Raw genomic sequence first — 21,878 nt, 5'->3', positions numbered from 1 at the left:
CGGGCGCATCACTGCAACTCCCCCTGGCTTCTGCTCCGCGGCTGCTGAGTGAGCCCTCATCTGGGACTCTCCTCAGCTCTTTCTGGGACAGTGGCGCGGCTGCCCCTCTGTTGGTCTTCCTTGGTCTCTTGTGTTCTGGGGGCCTCTGGATGTCTGGAGTTTTGATCTCCTCCATACCTGCTTCATGCCCTGGAGGACGGGGCTGTGGCCCCCCCACACCCTCTAGCAGATCATTACATGAAGGAACCTTTAAAAAAAAAAAAAACAAGCGCGTCCATGCTCACAGGTGTACACACGGGTGATCACACCCACAAACTACACCCTTTTTGGCTCCTACCTCAAAGCACACTGTGTTCTGTTGATCTTATGTGCTGCACAATAATGTTTAATATTTAGTATTTACTGTCATATTCCCATAATCATTGTGATGTTGTTTATTCTATTACTCTTGTTTTCTTCTGCTTGTTTTCTTTTTTCTTTCTCAGCAGGTGACCCAGGTGATTGATATATGCATTTTTTTTCTTCTTTTTTTTCTGCTCATTCTGTTGGTTTTTGTTTTGTGCCCTTCTCCCCCGTCCCTCTTCTCAGCTGTTTCTCTTTCCCTCTTTCTTTCTCCCCTTCTTTCCCCCAGTATTCAGTAAGTGAAAATAAAATAAACAATAAAAGGTGAATCAAATGGACCATTATGGCAAGGCTGGGATGGTCAATTTGGTAAAGTAAATCCGTTGGGCATCTTTCTTAGCCTTTAGACAATAATTCTGATGCAAAAGAGCCAAACGGGACAGGCAAAAAAAAAAAAAAAAAAGAAAAAAAAAAGATGTATCAAAGAATATATAAATAAAAGATAAAAAGATACCGGCATAGTATGTTAGCATGCTAATATTAGCATTGTATTAGCTTAGTTATTATAGCAGTTAGCATGGCTGTAGATTTGATTGTATTCACTTATACAGACTGTGATTAGATATTCAGACAAAGACATAAAACAGTATAAGGCAAGGCAAGTTTATTTGTATAGCACAATTCAACAACAAGGTGATTCAAAGTGCTTTACAGAGACATTAGAAACAAAAACAAATAAAAAGCATGGTTTAAAATTGATTAAAACAAGCAAACAAACAAATTAACTAATTAACAAACAAACAAACAAACAAAACAGTATATAAAATCAAAACAGATAAAATCAGAACAATAGATAAAATCAGTAGTTAAAATGTTAGTTTTGAAATTTAAGCTTAAAAGTGTGGATTTGGTGCTTTATTCAAATGCAGCTGAGAATAGGTGAGTCTTCAACCTGGATTTAAATAAACTGAGTGTTTCAGCTGATCTGAGGCTTTCTGGGAGTTTGTTCCAGATATAAGGAGCATAAAAGCTGAATGCAGCTTCTCCGTGTCTGGTTCTGACTCTGGGAACTGATAAAAGACCGGATCCAGATGACCTGAGGGATCTGGAAGGTTCATACTGGGTCAGGAGGTCACTGATGTATTTTGGTCCTAAACCATTCAGAGCTTTATAGACCAGTATTAGAACCTTAAAGTCTATCCTCTGACGGACAGGCAGCCAGTGTAAAGACCTCAGAGCTGGACTGATGTGGTCCACTTTTTTGGTCTTAGTGAGGACTCGAGCAGCAGAGTTCTGAATGAGCTGTAGTTGTTTGACTGATTTTTTAGGTAGACCTGTAAAGATGCTGTTACAGTAAGCAAGCCTACTAAAGATGAATGCATGGACTAGTTTTTCCAGGTCCTGTTGAGACATCAGATCTTTTATCCTTGAAATATTCTTGAGGTGATAGTAAGCTGACTTTGTTATTGTCTTAATGTGTTTTTCTAAGTTTAGGTCTGCATCCATAACTACACCCAAATTTCTCGCCTGGTTTGTGGTTTTTAGATGTATAGATTGAAGTTCTCTGGTGACCTGTAATCGTTTTTCTTTGGCGCCAAAGACTATTACCTCAGTTTTGTTTTTGTTTAGTTGGAGAAAATTGTGGCACAACCAGTCATTAATTTCCTCAATGCACTTACCAAGAGCCTGTACAGGGCCTCGGGCTCCTGGTGACATTGTGATATATATTTGTGTGTCATCTGCATAGCTATGATAGTTTATTTTGTTGTTCTTTATAATCTGTGCCAGTGGGAGCATGTAAATGTTAAACAGAAGGGGTCCCAAGATGGAACCTTGGGGAACTCCACATGTGATACTTGTCTGCTCAGATGTGAAGTTACCTATTGATACAAAGTATGTCCTGTTTTCTAAGTATGTTTTGAACCAGTTTAGTACAGTTCCTGAAAGTCCTGCCCAGTTCTCCAGTCGTTTCAGTAATATGTTGTGGTCAACTGTGTCAAATGCTGCACTGAGATCCAGTAAAACTAAGACTGACATTTTTCCACTGTCTGTATTCAGACATATTTCATTAAACACTTTGGTCAGAGCGGTTTCAGTGCTGTGGTTCTGTCTAAAACCTGACTGGAAGGCATCATAGCAGTTATTCTGTTTTAAGAAGTAACTGAGCTGTTGAGAAACTGCTTTTTCAATGATCTTACTTAAAAATGGGAGATTTGAGATCGGCCTGTAGTTGTTCATTTGTGTCTTGTCAAGATTGTCCTTTTTCAGTATAGGTTTTATTACAGCAGTTTTTAGTGATTCTGGAAACACGCCTGACATTAAAGAAAAGTTGACGATCTGTAACAGGTCTGACTCTAAAGTCTTTGAGACCTTTTTGAAAAAACTTGTTGGCAGGACATCTAAACAGCAAGAGGAGGAGTTCAGTTGACCTAAGATGTCCTCCAGGTCTTTGCTGTTAATAGGGTGAAACTGTTTGATGGTGGACACAGTACATATTCTGGATCTGCTGTTGATGTACCAATTGCTTGTCTAATCTTTTGGATTTTTTCTGTGAAGAATTTGCCAAAGTCATTGCAGGCCATGGTTGAATGAAGTTCAGCTGCCACTGACACAGGAGGGTTTGTTAGCCTGTCAACTGTAGAAAATAAGACCCGAGCATTATGGCTGTTTTTAGTGATGATGTCAGAGAAGTAGGACCTTCTTGCACTCCTCAGTTGTAAATTATAATTGTGAAGTTTCTCTTTATCGATGTCATAATGAACCTGGAGGTTTGTTTTTCTCCATCTGCGCTCAGCTTTCCTACACTCAGTTTCTCCATGGAGACTTTTTCCTTCCAGAGATAACCTTCACCTTAATGGGAGCAATTGTGTCCATTACATTTAACATTTTTGCATTGAAGCTATTGACGAGCTCATTGACTGACCCTCTGGCCAGGTCAGGTGTTAATGGGAAGACCTGGTTAAAGATCTCACTACTGCCTTCAGTTATACACCGTTTTGTGATCACTGCTGTTGATATATTTGTGTGGGCTGTATAAGGGTAAGGTGCACCTTTCTTTTGTTTAGAATGCTACTGGCTTTACACATAACTGATCAAAACTATCAAATTTAACAAATTTCTTTCTTTCTTTTCTTGTCTGGAATGCCCAGACACCAGACTTATTTGACCCAAATATGGATCATATTTGCATTTTCGTACAGGTTACATATTGCTTTTATCCCTTCAATTTAAATTTTTGAAAATATCCTTTAGTTATCCAGTTTTATTGTTGAACATTCTTGTTAATAACTAGATCTTAAACAGGATGTAAAATGTTACAAAGCTGTATTCATAAGTATACTTACACAGCCTCAATTCACATTTCACAAGATGTTTGACATGTTTCTTTAAGCTTCTACTACACTGGGACGAGATTGGTGATTACATCACTGATGCACACTGATCCTGAAACAAATTAAGGCATTTCTCCACATTCTGCTTCACAGGTGTGATAGTAACAGTCGTAGCATGAGAGTAAATGAAGATGCTACTGGTTGGTATTTGTGTAAAATTCATTTCGAGGAATCCTTTGTGTAGCTGAGGCTTCTTCTTCCCCAGTGGCTCTCTGGGACTGGGAAACCCATCTTGATCACTGGCTCCACCACCAGCTCCAACAGGCCAGGAGGTTCTGGCACTCTCAGTTCCGTCACCCTGAACAAATTGGAATACGAGCGACCCACCAGAACCAACTGACCGGGGGGGATGCTGGGATGAGGTCCTCTCAGCTGTCGCCAGTACACCTTGAAGTGACGTACGAGGTTGCCAGGGTAGTCCCAGCGCAGAGTGGCGTTGAGGAGTGAGGTTCCAGCCCCACGCAGCCACACCACGTCATCAATGCACACACCGTGAATCCTGTCTGGGGGCACCTGCAGGCTAGCTACATCTAAGACCTTGTAGAAAGAGACGAATAAGAAACATGCTAGAACCAGATTTAAATTCAAATTTTGAATAGATTACTTCTCAAAGAAAACTGGTAACCTTACTGCTGATATTGTTATAGTTGGCAAAAAACCTCTGTCCATCATTTCTTTGTCTGTCTTGAAACCTGTTCATTTAATCAGCTTCAAACTTGGAGTGTATTCTCCCAGTTTAATCTCAAGTGGACTGGAATAAACATATTTATCAGTAACTTTACATTTGTCTTCATGTCATGTGTGGCTAATAAAATGTGTACCAAATACCACAAAATAACCCCACACAAGCCCAGTGTGTAGGGCTTATTTTTTTTGTTGTTTACCTTATGCTTTTATTTTGTCGTACTGTAAGGTGACCTTAAAGGTCTTTAAAGGCGCCTATAAATAAAATGTATTATCATTATTATTTATGGATCCAAGCTTACATTCTAATCTCTAACAGCAGGCACAGAGTAATACATCGAGGAGTACTTGCTCCCACTGTCTCACCATGAGTTCTCCCACCCTGCAGCTGAAAGGCCTGTCCTCAGGCTGTCCGATGCGTTCGATCTTCACACAAACTTCTCGAAGAGTGCAGCAGTGAAGCTCCAGCTGTGAACACCTGCTCACAAACATGGGGAAAAAAATAAGTCCAAGAACTTCAACTCTTTGGAGAAATTAAAATCACTCAACTGTTAGTGCTCCACACACCTCATGGTCCAACCATTGTGGTTCAAGTTTCCACATAGCTGAGTGAACTTGTTCACTAACTGGTGCTCGTCATCCAGTACTTCAGGGGATACACTGTTAACTATAGACACACAAAAACACCCAACAACGACTCGACTTGCTGTGTGATTTGGAGGCAGGATCACAAACCTTCAATAAATGATGAAGTATCAGCAACTGTGTGAAATTAAAGCCCCTAAGCCTGACCAACAGCACTATGTAATAAATTGAGACATTAATATATATATATATATATATATATATATATATATATATATATATATATATATATACACACACACACACACACATCATGTACTGGTGCCTTTTATAGCACCAGTTCACCTCAGCACACTGTTTAAGGCCTGTTGATCAGCATCTTGGAGAACTTGCCACAGTTCTTCTGTGGATTTAAAATGTCAGTATCTTATGTCTCCTCATGCAACCCCGGACATAATCCCCGGTGTTAAGATCAGGGCTCTGTGGGGGCCACACCATCTGTTGCTGGGCTCTTTGTTCTTCTTAAAATAAGATAACAAATATTTTATTTATCCCAGTGTTAGATTTTTTTAATAGCAGTTAAAAATTAAGTTAAACAAACGTACTAAATGGCCTAAATCATGAGGATACTCCTTTATGACTCTGGATGGATGATGTGCTGCTAAAGGAATTAGGGACCAATAGGATGGCTCTACAAAGGTTTTGTTTATTGAATATTGGTTTTTGTATGAGACCTAATGGCCTCGAAGTGCCCATACTGTGCTGTAAACATGTTTAAAGTTCTTTATTTGCAGGTCTGCCAGAACAGGTTTGCGCACTGTAATGTTCAATAAACACATTTTCCTCATCCAGAACATCGCTGCAACACTTCTTTTGACAAACTCTATATTTTGCCTTCCGTCTCTTTGAGAAATCACAAGAGAATTGAGGCGTCAAAAGCAAAAAAAACCATATCTCTAAAGAAATGGAATTATTCTGATTTAAGCAAGAGTTTTGCTTAGAGTGTCTATAAGCCAGACTATTCTCACAATCATACAGTTTAATATTCAAACAGCTCAGTGCCAACGCTGAGGTTTTAACCTGTGGAATCCAGAAACCAATGGATGAGTCTCTTAATCCATCTTTTGTATACAGTCTATAGTTTCCAGCCATTGAAGAATAGTAATTTCATATAGTTTGGATTGAAACACTGCAAAGTCTAAATATCTACACCACTCACCAAAGGAAGGGTCCTTTTTCTTGTTTTTAAAGAGGCACTCGCTGGGTAAACTGTCTATAATGAAACTCAATAAGGTAACAGTTTATAAAAACAACCAACAGCCGTACAAACTTAATTTCACACATGAAAATCAGTCAGTTTTTAATTAGTCTGCTCCTTAAATGTTCTCAACTATAATGTAAACCAAACTAAAGCAGAGAGGGTTTTGACTGTGCAAAATGAGTAGTGATTCCCTGTCAGGCTTAATGGTGGTGATTCAAAAAGATTTTTTGAAGGGTCTTAAGAAACTCACGTTGGATTTCCTGGACATCGACGTGTGTGCACTGACTGGCATCAGTCGTCTTCAGCTCCAAGGAGACTGCGATCTCAGGAGACGCCTTGTAGATGAGGCTCACCAGTGTACTGGACGGCAGGGGTACATGGATGGAGAAGATCCTGAATCAAGGAAAAAAAAAAGAGAAATGAGCTGTTCCATATGTGCCTTAGACTGCAGTTCTGAGTTTTCTATGTGAAAATAAGGTAGAAACTAAAACAAAATAAAGCCTCAATCAAACAAACCCACACACTTGGCACAAACTGGAGTGGTGTGGCTTGCAGGGATGAGTCCGTCGAGCAGCAGCGAACAACTTCCATTCCAGGCGTCCTTCGGGCAGCCAGAGCTTCTCAGCCACCCGAGGCCCCCTAGAGTCTGGTGGTAGTACAAAGGCTGAATCTCCTGGGCTGTCAGGTTGAACCAGCTGCTATTTGTCTCATGCTACATACAGAAAAAAAAAAAAAAGAGTAAAAAATACAAAATTACTCTGCACATTTTTAAACAATGTTAATAAACTAATAAAGCAAATAGTACACTTTAATAGGTTTGACAAGTAAACTTTTGAGTAACAGGTAAGCTTTCAGCTGCTTACAGCTTAACGATGACCTGTAAAACATTACATGTTACAAACCTCCGTAAGCATGTTAAGGTTAAAGTTCATGACCATACAATTAGAATAAGACTGGCTTGTTGCAATGGTTGTAGGAAAAGTCCACTTCTCTCTGAACATGAGAAGACGGCAGCATGGTTTAGGTTTGCAAAGTTGTTGTGTCTGAACAAACCACAAGACTTGTGGAATAACGTCCTTTGGACACACAAGGGGAGGTGCCTGCACCACATGTGAAAACAAACACCTCATACCAACTAACGAGCAAGGTGGTGCAGAGATGACGGTTTAGGTTGGTTTTCAGAGGATGGGACCCGGACACCCTGCTGACCCTGAACTCCTCCGTACACTAAACTAGTCTAGAGTCAAATGTCCGGCTGTCTGGGCGATAACCGATCATCTTAAACACACAAAGTAAATCTACAACAGAATAACTGAAAGTGGTTCAAGACGTTAACAAGAAGTGTACTTTGTTTTTCACGGACTAATTCTGGAGTTTGTCTTCTTTAAATAAATAATTACACTGTTGATGATGTTTGTTTGTTTTTTAAATTATCACCTGATATGCAAAATTGTCTTTCTATCCATCCATCCATCCATCTTAATCTGCTTTATCAGAGGCCGGGTCGCGGGGGCAGCAGCCTAAGCAAAGAGGCCCAGACCTCCCTCTCCCCAGCCACATCCTCCAGCTTATCCGGGGGAACACCAAGGCGTTCCCAGGCCAGCCGAGAGATATAATCTCTCCAGCGTGTCCTGGGTCTGCCCCGGGGCCTCCTCCCGGTGGGACATGCCTGGAACACCTCACCCAGGAGGCGCCCAGGGGGCATCCTTGTCAGATGCCCGAACCACCTCAGCTGGCTCCTTTCGATGTGGAGCGGCAGCTGCTCTACTCTGAGCCCCTCCCGGATGGCCGAACTTCTCATCCTATCTCTAAGGGAGAGGCCAGCCACCCTTCGGAGGAAGCTCATTTCTGCCGCTTGTATCCGTGATCTCGTTCTTTCGGTCACTACCCACAGCTCGTGGCCATAGGTGAGGGTAGGGACGTAGATCGACCGGTAACTTGAGAGCTTCGCTTTTACACTCAGCTCCCTCTTCACCACGACGGACCGGTGCAGCGCCCGCATTACTGCAGCCCCAATCCGTCAGTCGATCTCCGGCTCCCTTCTCCCATCACTCGCGAACAAGACCCCGACATACTTGAACTCCTCCACTTGGGGCAGGAACTCATCCCCGACCCCGGAGTGGGCACTCCACCCTTTTCCGGCTGAGAACCATGGCCTCAGATTTGGAGGTGCTGATCCTCATTCCCGCTGCTTCACACTCGGCTGCGAACCGATGAAGCCAACAGAACCACATCATCCGCAAAAATCAGAGATGAGATTCTGAGGCCACCAAAGCGAAAGCCCTCCGCCATTTGGCTGCGCCTAGAAATCCTGTCCATGAAAATTATGAACAGAACCGGAGACAAAGGGCAGCCCTGGCGGAGCCCATCACCCACCGGGAACGAGTCCGACTTATTGCCGGCAATGCGAACCAAGCTCTTACAATGGTTGTATAGGGATCGAATGGCCCGTAGCAATGGGCCAGACACCCCATACTCCCGCAACACCTCCCACAGGACACCCCGAGGGACACGGTCGAATGCCTTCTCCAAGTCCACAAAACACATGTAGACTGGTTGGGCAAACTCCCATGCACCCTCAAGTACCCTCGAGAGGATAAAGAGCTGGTCCAGTGTTCCGCGACGAGGACGAAAACCGCATTGTTCCTCCTGTATTCGAGGTTCGACTAGCGGACAAACTCTCCTTTCCAGCACCCTGGCATAGACTTTCCCAGGGAGGCTGAGGAGTGTGATCCCCCTGTAGTTGGAACACACCCTCCGGTCCCCCTTCTTAAAGATGGGGACCACCACCCCGGTCTGCCAGTCCACAGGTACTGCCCCTGATGTCCACGCAACATTGCAGAGGTGTGTCAAGCAGGACAGCCCTACAACGTCCAGAGCCTTCAGGAACTCGGGGCGGACCTCATCAACACCAGGGGCTCTGCCACCAAGGAGTTGTTTAACTGCCTCAGTGACCTCGCCCCTGGAAATTGGCGGGTCATTCCCCTCATCCCCAGACTCTGCTTCCTCCTCGGAAGACGTGTCGGTGGGATTAAGGAGGTCCTCGAAGTATTCCTTCCACCGCCTGACAATTTTCTCAGTCGACGTCAGCAGCGCTCCGCCAGCACTATACACAGTGTAGGTAGAGCACCGCTTTCCCCTCCTGAGACGCCTGACGGTTTGCCAGAATCTCTCCGAGGCAGTCCGAAAGTCTTTTTCCATGGCCTCTCCGAACTCCTCCCACACCCGAGTTTTTGCTTCAGCCACTGCCCGAGCCGCATTCCGCTTAGCCTGTCGATACCTGTCGGCTGCCTCCGGAGTCCCACAGGCTAACCAAGCCCGATAGGACTCCTTCTTCAGCCTGGTGGCTCCCTTCACCTCTGGTGTCCACCATTTGGTTCGGGGATTACCACCACGGCAGGCACCAACCACCTTTTGGCCGCAGCTCAATGCAGCAGCTTCGGCAATGGAGACGCTGAACATGGTCCATTCGGACTCAATGTCCCCAGTCTCCCTCGGAATGCTGTTGAAGCTCTGCCGGAGGTGTGCGTTGAAGATCTCGCGGACTAGGGCCTCTGCTAGACGTTCCCAGCACACCCTCACTACGCGTTTAGGTGCACCAGGTCTGTCCAGCGTCCTCCCCCGCCACCTGATCCAACTCACCACCAGGTGGTGATCAGTTGACAGCTCAGCCCCTCTCTTTACCCGAGTGTCCAGAACATATGGTCGCAGGTCTGCTGATACGATTACAAAATCGATCATCGACCTACGGCCTAGAGCGTCCTGGTGCCACGTGCACTTATGGACACTCTTATGTTCGAACAGGGTGTTCGTTATGGCCAAACTGTGATTAGCACAGAAGTCCAATAACAAAGCACCGCTCGGGTTCAGATCAGGGAGGCCGTTCCTCCCAATCACGCCCCTCCAGGTCTCGCTGTCGTTACCCACGTGAGCATTGAAGTCTCCCAGCAGGACAACAGAGTCTCCAGGTGGAGCACCTTCCAGCACCCCCCCCCAAGGACTCTAAGAAGGCTGGGTACTCCGAACTGCCACTCGGCGCATAAGCGCAGATGACAGTCAGGACCCGTTCCCCGACCCTAAGGCGCAGGGAACAAACCCTCTCGTCCACCGGGAAAAACCCCAACGTACCGGCAGCAAGCCGAGGGGATATTAGGATACCCACCCCAGCCCGCCGCCTCTCACCAGGGGCAACTCCAGACTGAGACAGAGTCCAGCCCCTCTCCAGGAGACTGGTTCCAGAGCCCAAGCCATGCGTAGAGGTGAGCCCGACTATATCTAGCCGGTACCTCTCAACCTCACGCACTAACTCAGGCTCCTTCCCCACCAGAGAGGTGACATTCCATGTCCCTATTGCCAGTCTTGGCAGCCGGGGGTCAGTCCGCCAGGGCCTCCGCTCCTGGCCGCCACCCGGCACACAATGCACCCGACCCCTATGGCGCCTCCTGCGGGTGGTGGGCCTGCGGGAGGATGGGCCCATGTCTCCTCTTCGGGCTGTGCCCGGCCGGGCCCCATGGACTAAGGCCCGGCCACCAGACGCTCGCCCTCAGGCACCCTCCCCGGGCCTGGCTCCAGGGCGGGGCCCCGGTAACCCTATCCCGGGCAGGGTAAACTGTTCCCTCGATATTCTTTTCATAAGGGTCTTCTGAATCGCTCTTTGTCTGGTCCCTCACCCAGGACCAATTTGCCATGGGAGACCCTACCAGGGGGCAAAAGCCCCCAGACAACATAGCCCCTGGGATCCCTGGGACACACAAACCCCTCCACCACGATAAGGTAGCGATTCAAGGAGGAGAATTGTCTTTCCTTTACATAAAAAAATGTAAAGTGTAATATGAGTATTCACTGTTGTACTGGTAACAGTGAATACTGTCCTTTTTCTTTTTTATGTAAATTGTCTTTCCTTTACATAAAAAAGAAAAAGGACAGTATTCACTGTTACCAGTACAACAGTGAATACTCATATTACACGAGTAAGCCCTCTGATCCAAAAGCACAGGCTTCAGCTTGGTCTTGGCTTCAGACAGTTTCTTCTATTCTATCTCTATAGTGATGTCAGTGAGATCATTACCAGAGGGGGACACCCTAAATAAGGCCATCTGAGTCACAAAGCTCTCTGTAAGTACAGAAGACCACCCACCTGCTGTTCAAACCTTCTGTTTGTGAGGAAAAGCTCTGTTTAGAAGAATGGGAGACGGGACAGCAATGGCAAAGCAACTTAAGGAGTGTACATCAAAGCTATACAACACCTCAGAAATCAACCCTTTTCTACACAATCTATGACGCTAACACAAAGTTAGCACACCCCTTCACACTAGCCAAGCAGATGAAACTTGACTGGGATTGAAAACAAAACAAAAGAAGTGATGCAACAGCTTTTAGAATCACACCTTGTTCCAAGTGTACTCAGATCACTGTCAGCCCTGTAAACTGCTCCAGGGCTGTTTTTGACTTTGCCGTGAGTTTTGTGGTAAAACTTCAAAGAAATATCTTATGGAAGTTTTCCTTATTAGGATAGAAATATGTGCAAGTATGTAGGAGCATTTCTTTTAGGATTCATTTTAAAATTCTTTTATTTGCTTTTAAAGCCCTCCATAGCCTAACCACATCTTATCTCTCTGAGCTGCTACAGCCTTATACACCCACCCGCTCTCTCAGGTCAGCTGATCAGCTGCTCCTGAATGTACCCAGGGCTGAGCATAGAGGAGATCGTGCGCCAACCTATGGAACGATCTCCCTTCAGAGAGCAGACAGGCTTCTTCTCTACCTGTTTTTAAATCACTCCTGGAAACCCACCTCTTCACCCTGGCCTTTGACACCACGTGAGATTTTGGTTTTTATTTTTAGTGTTATTTTAGTTGTTTTTAGTTGATTCTATGCTGTTTTATCTTGTTTTTAATATAGGGCTGTTTTAATTTTTATGTATTATGTGTTTTATTTATTTTTGCTGTCTTCTGTTATTCTATTGTTTTTAACTTATTTTCTGTACAGCACTTTGGTCCTGTGCTGGGTATTTTAAAGTGCTTTCTAAATAAAATGTGAGCAAAAGAAAGTTTAGTGTCATATTGTTATTGGCATTTACACAGGGAGTAATGCAAAGGTAATACATGAAGCAGTGTAATACATAAATAACGCTTTACTTCAGTACCTGTCCTTGCCAGTAGACGGCATTCCCAAAGCCCTGGCAGAAGGAGGAGACGAAGGGGAGCGGTGAGGCTAGTCGGTGGATGTACAGGTAGTTTGACAGAAGAGCCCAGAACCTGCACAGAGGACAGACATCTCAGTCTTTACACTGACTAACATGCCCCACATATTGTCTATATTTGAAAGATGGATGCTGTGTCCAGTTCTCAGAAGTGTTGCAAATGCACAAGAACCTTAACTTAGCATTTACTCCAACAGCCAGCAAGGAGTGATTGTAAGTCTGAATGTGAAAAAGGCTCTCAGCTTCCTCCCCCTATTATGGTTCTCATTAGAGCCCAAAAGGACTGACAAGTGAGAAGTTACTAGCCTCTCAGTGCACAATCTCACTTCTGCTGCTCACTGTTAAAAAACAAGACAGTGATGGCTAAAGCCTTCAACTTATGGTGCCTACACCCATCTATAAATACAGTCTGATTTTTCACAGAGTAGATGTTGCACTAGTCTCACTTGTCTTGATTCTTGCGGAATTCACTCTTATCCTCATGAGTCTCGTATACCCAGCCAGGAGCAAAGATGGCTACAGAGAAGTTGTGCCTTCGAATGATCTCCAGCGCCTGCAGACAACCAAAATCAGACGCTGCACGGTACAAGCACAAGCTGGTAAACACAATTCACAGTTTCTTACCTTATTTGTCTCAAACATTCCTCCTACTACCTCTCCTCGAGCAAACACATCCACTCCAACATAGATGTCAGCTTGGCGGTCTTGGAGCGCCAGGTTCTTCATCTCCACTAGGTTCTCCTCCTTCCAGTTGTAGTTGGTAAAGAGGCCATCGCAAGCATCAAAAAACACCCTGGTATGGAGATATTGACACGGATACATAACTGTTTGCCAGGAACTGACAGGCTAGAAGCAATCGTGATCTAAAAGGTCTGACACACTTCTGTGGACCAAAGTTCTCTTTTTCAGTCTTTGTTTTTGATCAGATGCTATAAAGGAAACACGTTTTGGTTTTTTTTAAATCTACCTGTTGGACTGGTTGAGCTCATTCTGCCATTTTAGCTCTCCATTGTCAAGTACACTGTCGTACCACAGCACAAGGCTGCCGGACACTCTCTCGTGCATCTGGTCTGTCAGATAGCGCAGGAACAGCGGCACATTTCGCACTGCAACCTCCTGTAAGCAGAGAGCAGCACACATGATCCATCTGCTACAGCTGCAAAGACTGACACTGTCATGCAATCGGTTTACTTTTTCCCAAAAGGTAAGCACAAATCAAAGCACACATCAGTAGTACAGCGGTCCCTCGCTATAGCACGGTTCACCTTTCACGGCCTCGCTGTTTTGCAGATTTTTTTGTGCAATTTTGCATGCTTTTTTTTTTTTTTAAATACACAGCGAATTGTGTTCTGCATGCTGATTGGCTGTAGACCATTGTCAATCATGTCGTGTCTCCTGTCCAGTAAAGAATGCGTTCAGCTTGTCAAATTTACATAAATCTTCAATTGCTAGCAGTGTGACTCTGAAGTGCTGCACTGTGTGTTTGTACGTTTTCTCCCCAACAAACACGGCAATGTCAACGAAACGTTTTATACTACTGGACTTATTTTTCTACAACGGTTTGAACTTTAAGAGTCTTTAAACAAGAGAGAAAAGTGTGAAAATGTTCATGCCTGTCTGAAAAAAAGTGTATATAGTGAGTAGTGAGGGGTTTTACATTAAAACATCTCTAATAATTGTAGAAAATAAAGCTGACTACTTTGTGGATTTCACCTATCGCGAGTTATTTTTAGAATGTAACTCCTGCCATAAACGAGGGACCGCTGTTTCTGATTAAATCATTTCTTTGATCTGCTCCAATAGATGGTAGAGTAAAAGCTAAATACTCACAGCCTGTTATTAATGACAGATGTAGGATTTGTTTTTGCTTCTGTGGCTTTTTCAGTGATTTAATAGGTTTTCAATAAGATTGCATAAAAGCTGTCTGTAATCCTTCCCCTCTACATCTACTGACAAAGATGTAGAGGGTGCTGCCATTTCTGGGAAAACGGTACATTAAGATTTACAACATACAATTAAGTATTGTGTAAAAGATGACTTATTCGTCTCAGTCCAGTTTATTTTTTTAAGTGTTATTAAAAAAATAAACAGAAAAAAATTTAGGCTTTTTTCCTTTTTTAGATAGTTAAGAATAGAAACTGGAGACAGAGAGAGCGGGAAGATGGAACAAATGGCATCCGGTTGAAGTCAAACCTGCCACTGCATTACAGTTTTTCTCAAATGCTAAAACACATGTCACAAACGTTACCACCAGGTCCCCCAATGTCCAAACACAACACCCTTCTCTAAAGCTACATAAACACAACCACACCTTCCCACTGCAAAACTCAAACTCCCACACCAAGAGAGCAGCTCGAAGCTGTCAAAACTGTAAACACAATACACAGCATTACACACTACAGCAAAACAATTGAAAACACAATGCTCAATTTGTGAGAAGGTTCTTTGTTTCATAACTGCCAATGCATATTTTAGAAACTATACAGTAACGGATCGTCGTAGATCTCTGCAGAGGATTAGGCATTTAGATTTGTGAGTTTCATATGAGTAGTATAAATCTATAGAAAATCCTGCATGTACGTACACTACTGTAACACAACTCAATGCAAAAACAGAATCTATTGCACACAACAGTAATCTTGAAAACATGAACAGGGTGTGAAGTTTTTTTATTTACGTTATTCACACCACACACACACCACAATCACTGTGCGGCATCATGTCGCTGAGCTGTTGCTCGCATCTCGTCCGTAATGATGGTGCGAGGTTGTCTTGCTCTCCCTCCTGGACCTTCTCCTCTCCCATGTTGGCCTTCTCCTCTTCCTCGTTGGTCGCTCCTCTTCCTCCTCTCATTTGAACTCCTCTTCCTCATTGGCCTGCTCCTCTTCTTCCAGGGCCAGCTCTTCTCCCTCCTCTGCATCAAATTCCTCTTCCCCTGACTCTGCCTTCATCCATTGTGTTTGTTTGGAACCTTCAGCATACTGTGCACTCTGAACTTGCTTTTACATGTGGGTACAGCATTAGCAACAAGTGTCTTCAATTTTGAGTCATTGTGTGTAGTGAATGACGCCAGGTGTGTTCCCTGTGTTCAAAGATTGGGGACTGTGGCAAGCATTTTGCATCACATGGGCTTTCATTTGAGGATATGAGCAGAGTTGTTTTGCAACATGTGTTTTAGCAAGGAAAAATGTGTTTAGATTTATGAGTACAGAGGGTTGTGTTTTGTGAATTGTGTCTTCATGTGACATGTGTTTATGGTACTGGAATATGGTGGCTACATTTAGTAAATGTGTTTAGACTACTGGTCATTTGGGTTACAGGATTGGCTTTTGTGTTTTAACATTTGAGAAAAACTGTAAACACAGGTTCATTATGTCAGCTACACTGGCACCCAATATGTTGGCTTTGTAATCATCAGGAACTCTGTCCCTGACTGCCTCCTAATCCATGCCATTCCAAGCTATGGTAAATTCTTGATCAAGTGCAGGAGTTTATGTACCTGAGGGTCTTGTTCATAAATGAGGGCACAAGCAGCAGAAATGAGCTTCCTCTGAAGTGTGGCTGAGCTCTCCGTTCAAGATAGGATGACGAGTTTGGTCATTAGGAAGGAACTTGGAGTGGAGCTGCTGCTCCTCCACATCTAAATAACCCAATTTAGGTGATTCGGGCATCTGTCTACAATGCCTCCTAAATGAGGTGTTGCGAGGAAACCCCACAATAAACACAGGACACACTGGAGGGATTATATCTCTTAGCTAGCTTGGAAAACACCTGTGAGTACCCTGGATGAGCTGGAAGAGCTGACTAGGGGTAAAACTTGGTGCTGGTTGGGAGATGGATTTAAAAATTGGCTGTATTTCCTAAACATTTTGTTTTAGAGGTGAGCACAGAAGCTTTACTCACACTGAGCTTGTTCTCTATGTTAATGAGCCAGCCGTCAAAGCCAAAACAGTGGCTAATCTGGACAAGTTTATCAGCTACTCTCCGGTACGACTCCTCATCTTTCAGGAAGTCTTCACACATCGCAGCTCCATTTATCCACTCTGTGATGAAAGTCCCTGTAGACCACAGCAGTTTAACATTTCAAGACAAGAAAAGATACCATTTCTCTTTCTGCCAACATACTCCTTTTCTTTTAGTATATCCTACATTTAAAATTTATGATGCTATTTCAGACGTACTAAACTGGGTCTGGTTCTGCTTTATTGAGACTTTCTGCTCACCAATAACGATGACTCCATGTTTGTGTGCAGCATTGGTCCACACAGCCGGAGGAATAGTTACCAGGTGGTGTGAAAAGTAGTTAAAAATATCGATGTACTGCCAGTGGTAGAAAGCATATGGAGCCTCTGCATTTGTGCCCTGAACAAACCTTAGAGGGGAAACAGAAGAAAGCCTGTGTGAGACCAGTACAACAGTGTGACTGTAACAACATCTCCATGAACTTAAACCAAAGAAATAAAAGTTTAAGCCACAAGTTTAGGCTGTTCTAGGTAAGGTGTATCAAACTGTAGCATTTACAGTACATGTAGTTGGTTGTAACTGGATGTGTGTTGGGATTTACAAGCATTTCGAATTTTCTTCTAGCTGGGAACAAGTGACCTGACATCTTTTCTCCAGAGGAAGAAAATGTGTCAATCAGATCTAAAATAATTTAAAGTAGTAATGAAACTCTACGCGTTTTAAGGTTATTTTACGGCATGGAGCCTCACTAAAAACTGTCATGCATACAAAACTGCCGTTTGCTGCAGTTTTCTTAAGTAGCTATACCATGGTCTAAGGCATAGTTTGTGGGCTGGCCCTTGATGGATCTCAGAACTGGGCAGAGCGGCAGCCTGCAGCCAGTTAGAAGCTAATCAGTTGGATGACCTGGTGCAGTGTCTAAGAATAATTCAGAATGAATAATTACAGATTTTAATATAATACACTGGTTTTAGGGTGGACCCTTTAGTTATTAAATCAAAGGCAGGGGATTAGTTGTGTTGACCAAATCTTTTCAAAGTAAATTAAAGAACTATTTGTGGCAAAGATGATAAGAGGAGAATATGTCCAATATTGTTGCAGTCGCTTACGCACGCACGCACGCACGCACGCACGCACGCACGCACACACACACACACTATGCTAACTAAAGCCACAAAGAAATTATGCTTTCAAAAAAAATTGTTGGTAAGATAAAAAAGACAAAAACAGCTCTGTATCACCTGTTTGCATGTTTTCTGACCGTCTGCACTGAGACAGAAGCAGCTACTGTCGATGTATTAGCCTTCCCCGTCACAAACGCTAGCTCACAAATTTAATTATTCGGCTGCTCCATGGCCTGTTTCCTGTCACGCACGCTGCTGTTTTGGCTGCAGCTCATTATTATTGTAAAAATATGCCACTTTGACCGTAGGCCTGCTGATATATTGCGAAAGACACTTTGTTTTCTAGGGCTTTCATAAACATAGCTTTTGTTCATGTATAGAATCGATCAGCATTGAGCATGATTGCAGGTGTTAGGGTAAATGACGCAAAAATGCCACTGAAAGTGGTTATATGGAAAAGGACTAATATACAAGGACTGCTGATTCAGCGTGGTCCTTGTGTAAGAGTACCAAACAATCAGGATTTAACACCATAACACACCCACACATATCATTTTTGTGCTTAACATGCACGGACAGAAGAAGGTTATTATTTAAAGCACCATAGTAAACTGCTGTATTGATAGTCTATGTTAAAATACGAAGAAAACTATCACACCCTATTATTAAGACAGACAAATATCTGACTTTAATTACAGTTTTGTATTTCAACAAGCTAATTAAATATAGATATTTGCCAAGGCAACAATTTTAGCTGTACCCTTTACCCCAGTGGCTTTAACCCTTTTTATAAGGTCAGCATGCACAAGGTTTGGGTGCTCTGTGATCATATTGCAAGGTGTCACATTAAGGTCTGTCAGCAAGATTAGCCAGAAATCACCGTGCTGAATCTTATGATTCAGAAACGTGAAGCATAGACAAAGAAAGTGCGTATCACATGTTGGCATGGCTCACTCGCTTCATACCTGTCATCAAGGTAGCCACCCATCATGTCATGAGACACCAAGGTCCGTCGCAGACAACGGTCCAGAGGAGGCTCTCTAGGTGCCAAGGGGACAACTGCCACACTGAAGGGGTTTGCCTTACTTCTTGTCCACGACAACAGATCCTCCATTGATTCAAGACCGCAGGTGATTGGTTCAGTGGTGTCAGCATCATAATGTTTCTCTTGAAGACAACAAGAAACAGCATGTACAAGAATGTACAACATACCAGCTTTAACTCAGATCTTTTTAGACTTGTAACCTTACTAGGTAGCGGTGACGCTGTATACGTGACGACTTCACAAGTAACTGAGTCCGTGGGCTGATCCAAACAAGATTCCAACCTGATAAAGGATAAGAAACCAGGAAAAGGTTTTTTTTTTAATTGGTTTTTAAACTAATCTGATGTGACAGTATTTCCGAAAAAGGTTCCCAGACATCAAAAATTTTTCTGACAATATTGCAATTAATCGGTTCCCAGACAGAGAAAATTCCCTTAACATAAAAAAGTTGCTCTGGAAGAGTCCTGGAAGAGTCCAGCACCCACCGGAAATTAGTCCGAATTGTTGCCAGTGTTGTGCCAGAAAGTGATCGCCTACCAAAACCTGATTTCCAGTGCTTCCTGGTTTTTATGTGTAATCTCTTTGTGTATGTTGGTAAATAGACTTCAGTGAAGAGGGTTTACAAAGGGGTTATATACAAAATGTAAAAATTACATGTTTTTCAAGTATCTTTATAACTCTGTGTTATTGTACTTACATTATAACCAATCTGGTCCTTTTTGTCCACTTAAAATATGTTTACAGAACTGTTGTTATATTTGTTGCAATATCTTCTGTCCTCTTGGCCAGATTGCTCTTAAAAAACACATTTTTAACTGGATAAATAAAGGATATATAAAAGTCACTGCCAAAAACTGATTACGGCTTCTACCTTGTTACAAGAATGCTGTTTGTGGTTCAAGATGACCTGATATCATTCATACATACATATATTTGACATATGTCTCACATATTATAGACCAACAAGTTATTTATAGCAGTTTAAATACGAGCAACCAGTTTTTGGCAAATACCGGAAATCAGTTTTTGGCAGACGATCATTTCTTGGCATAACACCGGTAATGTGGACAAAGCTCCCGTAACAAGGACTGAATGGCTAATAACAATGGACCGGACACCCCATACTCCCGAAGCATCCCCCATGGGACACTCCAGTGCCTTTTCCACACACTCTCAAATATCATTGAGGGGATAAAGAGCTGGTTCAGTGGTCTGCGAACAGGACAAAAACCACCTTGTTCCTCCTGTATCTGTCGTTCAACTAACAAACACTCTCCCTTTCAAACAAACAAACTGTGGTTTATGAAAAAGTCCAAAAACAAAACACAGCTCGGGATCAGTTTAGACAGGTCGTTCCTCCCAGTCACGCTCCTCGATGTCTCCTTGTCGTTGCCCACTCAGTGACTTCAATAAGCCTGGTTACTCTGAACTGTTTGATGCATAAGCACAAACAGTCAGGAATCGTTCCCTGACCAGAAGGTGCAGGGAAGCAACCTTCTCATCCACCGACGAGAACCCCAATGTATCTGGCATGATCCCCATAAATGATCATTCCCTTCCTGCTTCCAGTAATGTGTCCCGTAGTTTTCTCCTTTCTCTTCTCCTAGGTGAAGACGGAGCTTAACTTGACAAGACAGAAGATCTTGACCGGAAGTTCTCTAACATAACTTTTTTTTGGCAACGTGATCGATCATTTCGTATCCTCTCTTTGAGATTTAAAAATCAGTTTTACAAAAGACACCTGACAAATATCTCATAGCATTTCAATAAAGACATTTCAAGTGGCAAAAAGGTGATTAATTATAATATCAAACGCAGAGCAGGAAGAATAGCAGACTGTTAAACATACTTGCAAAGCTGTTCTTTGTTTTATATTTAACGCCATAGGTTATGTTGACTACAGCCTATTTACCAAAATAAATAAAGATATAAGGCATAAAAAAAAAAAAGAAATACGTATATCGGGAACTTTTAGGCCTAATTTTCACACAGCAGGCAGAAGGGCTCTCCTGACTAAATGTTGTACCTCTTTCCTGCGACACCATCACTTTCCTCTCCGTTCTTTCTTTTCCTTCGTAAAGGAAGCTGGATTTCCTCACCACTCGATGCCATTTCCCTGAATTTCGTGCAGAGAGTAATGAAGTGTCAAGTTATCTGAAGACATGGAAACTGAAACGGCTTTTCAACCAGTGAGGACGTCGTTCTCTCTCTCATTCTCTCTCAAGTTAATAGGCGGTTGCAGACAGCTGAAAGGTGCACACCACCACCTACTGTACAGTGTGTACATCATCATGTTATTAACAAACTAAATCAGCTCCCAACCAGCTGTGTTTCTCTCAAATAACAAAAATTGCTTTCCTAGTTCCTTCTTCTCTTAGTCTCCTTCCTACACCTTCAGCCCCGCCCATCTGTTCCCCCAAATATCCATCAATGACCGTTCCCTTCCCTGCTTCCAGTTTCCCCTTTCTAGTGTATTTCACATTTTTGAAATATTTTTTCATTTCTTATCCTCATACTATCTTTTCTGCCATAGTTCCATCCTTATCTTATTGATAACTGCCCTTCCTTCACATTTTCCAAGTGGAATGGGTATTGTTATTTCTTTTAGCAAAAGCACCTTTTGGTAATTTATCGGCATTTTCATTTCCATTCCAATTTCACAAACTAAAACGACAAAGCTGGACAACGTGGGAGCTGTTTAATATAATGTGATAAAAAAAAATCTGGTTTGTACTTTTTGATGTCACTATGCTCGATATACGAAACCTATAGGCGTCAAAATCCAGTTGATAACACTCAATTTAAACCACTGTTAATTACCAAACAGCTATAAAATAATTGATGATCTAATTTATTTTATTTTTTTAAACAATTTTTAAGAAACTGGTTAGATTAAACATTAAACTCAGTCCCCGATCAGTAACATTTTGTATTAACGGTTTTATTTTAAAATAAATATCTATTTAGGACTTCTTTTTTTTTTTTACCATGTCATACAGCAAAAGACTGTATTTGTTTAATTTGTTTATGAGAAGGTGGACAGTGGCCAGCTGGACAAAAGAGTACATCTTTTGTTTATGTGCACGACCAGACTCTTTCGCTTTATAAAGATTAGTCTCTAACGGAAAATACAGGTGCAACAACACAGAGCCCCGGAGAAGGTAAAAATGGCGGCTACGGATCAGGCGAAACCTCACACTCTTGTCCCGTGTGAATGATTTTCATTTATTTTTCATTACACTGTATTTCCCGGTTATTTAAAAGCAAACGTTTTTAAATT

General features: G+C 42.9%; 1 protein-coding gene across 1 annotated transcript; it reads right to left on the bottom strand.

Annotated features, from left to right (window-relative positions):
- Positions 1-943: 943 nt before the first annotated feature.
- On the bottom strand, positions 944-20,826 carry engase (endo-beta-N-acetylglucosaminidase). Its single transcript, XM_085270233.1, has 14 exons — positions 20,625-20,826; positions 18,804-18,880; positions 18,519-18,720; positions 16,690-16,838; positions 16,370-16,524; positions 13,434-13,582; positions 13,091-13,259; positions 12,913-13,019; positions 12,410-12,521; positions 6,789-6,976; positions 6,515-6,657; positions 4,986-5,085; positions 4,785-4,896; positions 944-4,271 (listed from the first exon to the last, which is right to left on the bottom strand). Exons 1-14 carry the CDS (start codon positions 20,708-20,710, stop codon positions 3,894-3,896), a joined length of 2,127 nt encoding a protein of 708 aa, XP_085126359.1. The 5' UTR covers positions 20,711-20,826; the 3' UTR covers positions 944-3,893.
- Between the last annotated feature and the right edge of the window lie 1,052 nt (positions 20,827-21,878).

The sequence above is a fragment of the Mchenga conophoros genome, linkage group LG4 (genome assembly GCF_057382185.1).
Source record: "Mchenga conophoros isolate Kocher_MC1m ecotype Shallow Benthic linkage group LG4, M_conophoros_male_GT1.1, whole genome shotgun sequence".
NCBI classification, from domain to species: Eukaryota; Metazoa; Chordata; class Actinopteri; order Cichliformes; family Cichlidae; genus Mchenga; species Mchenga conophoros.
Note: the sequence above shows the minus strand (reverse complement) of the source record. Positions and strands in the feature narration are given on the sequence as shown.

What these genes read in the sequence shown, in the direction of transcription:
- engase (XM_085270233.1), bottom strand. Translation starts at nt 20,710, where the DNA reads ATGGCATCGAGTGGTGAGGAAATCCAGCTTCCTTTACGAAGGAAAAGA. An exon ending in GAATGTTTGAGACAAATAAG is followed by an intron (nt 13,020 to 13,090) that starts GTAAGAAACTGT and finishes GGTTGTCTGCAG; the next exon opens with GCGCTGGAGATCATTCGAAG. An exon ending in CGATGTCCAGGAAATCCAAC is followed by an intron (nt 5,086 to 6,514) that starts GTGAGTTTCTTA and finishes GTGTGTCTATAG; the next exon opens with TTAACAGTGTATCCCCTGAA.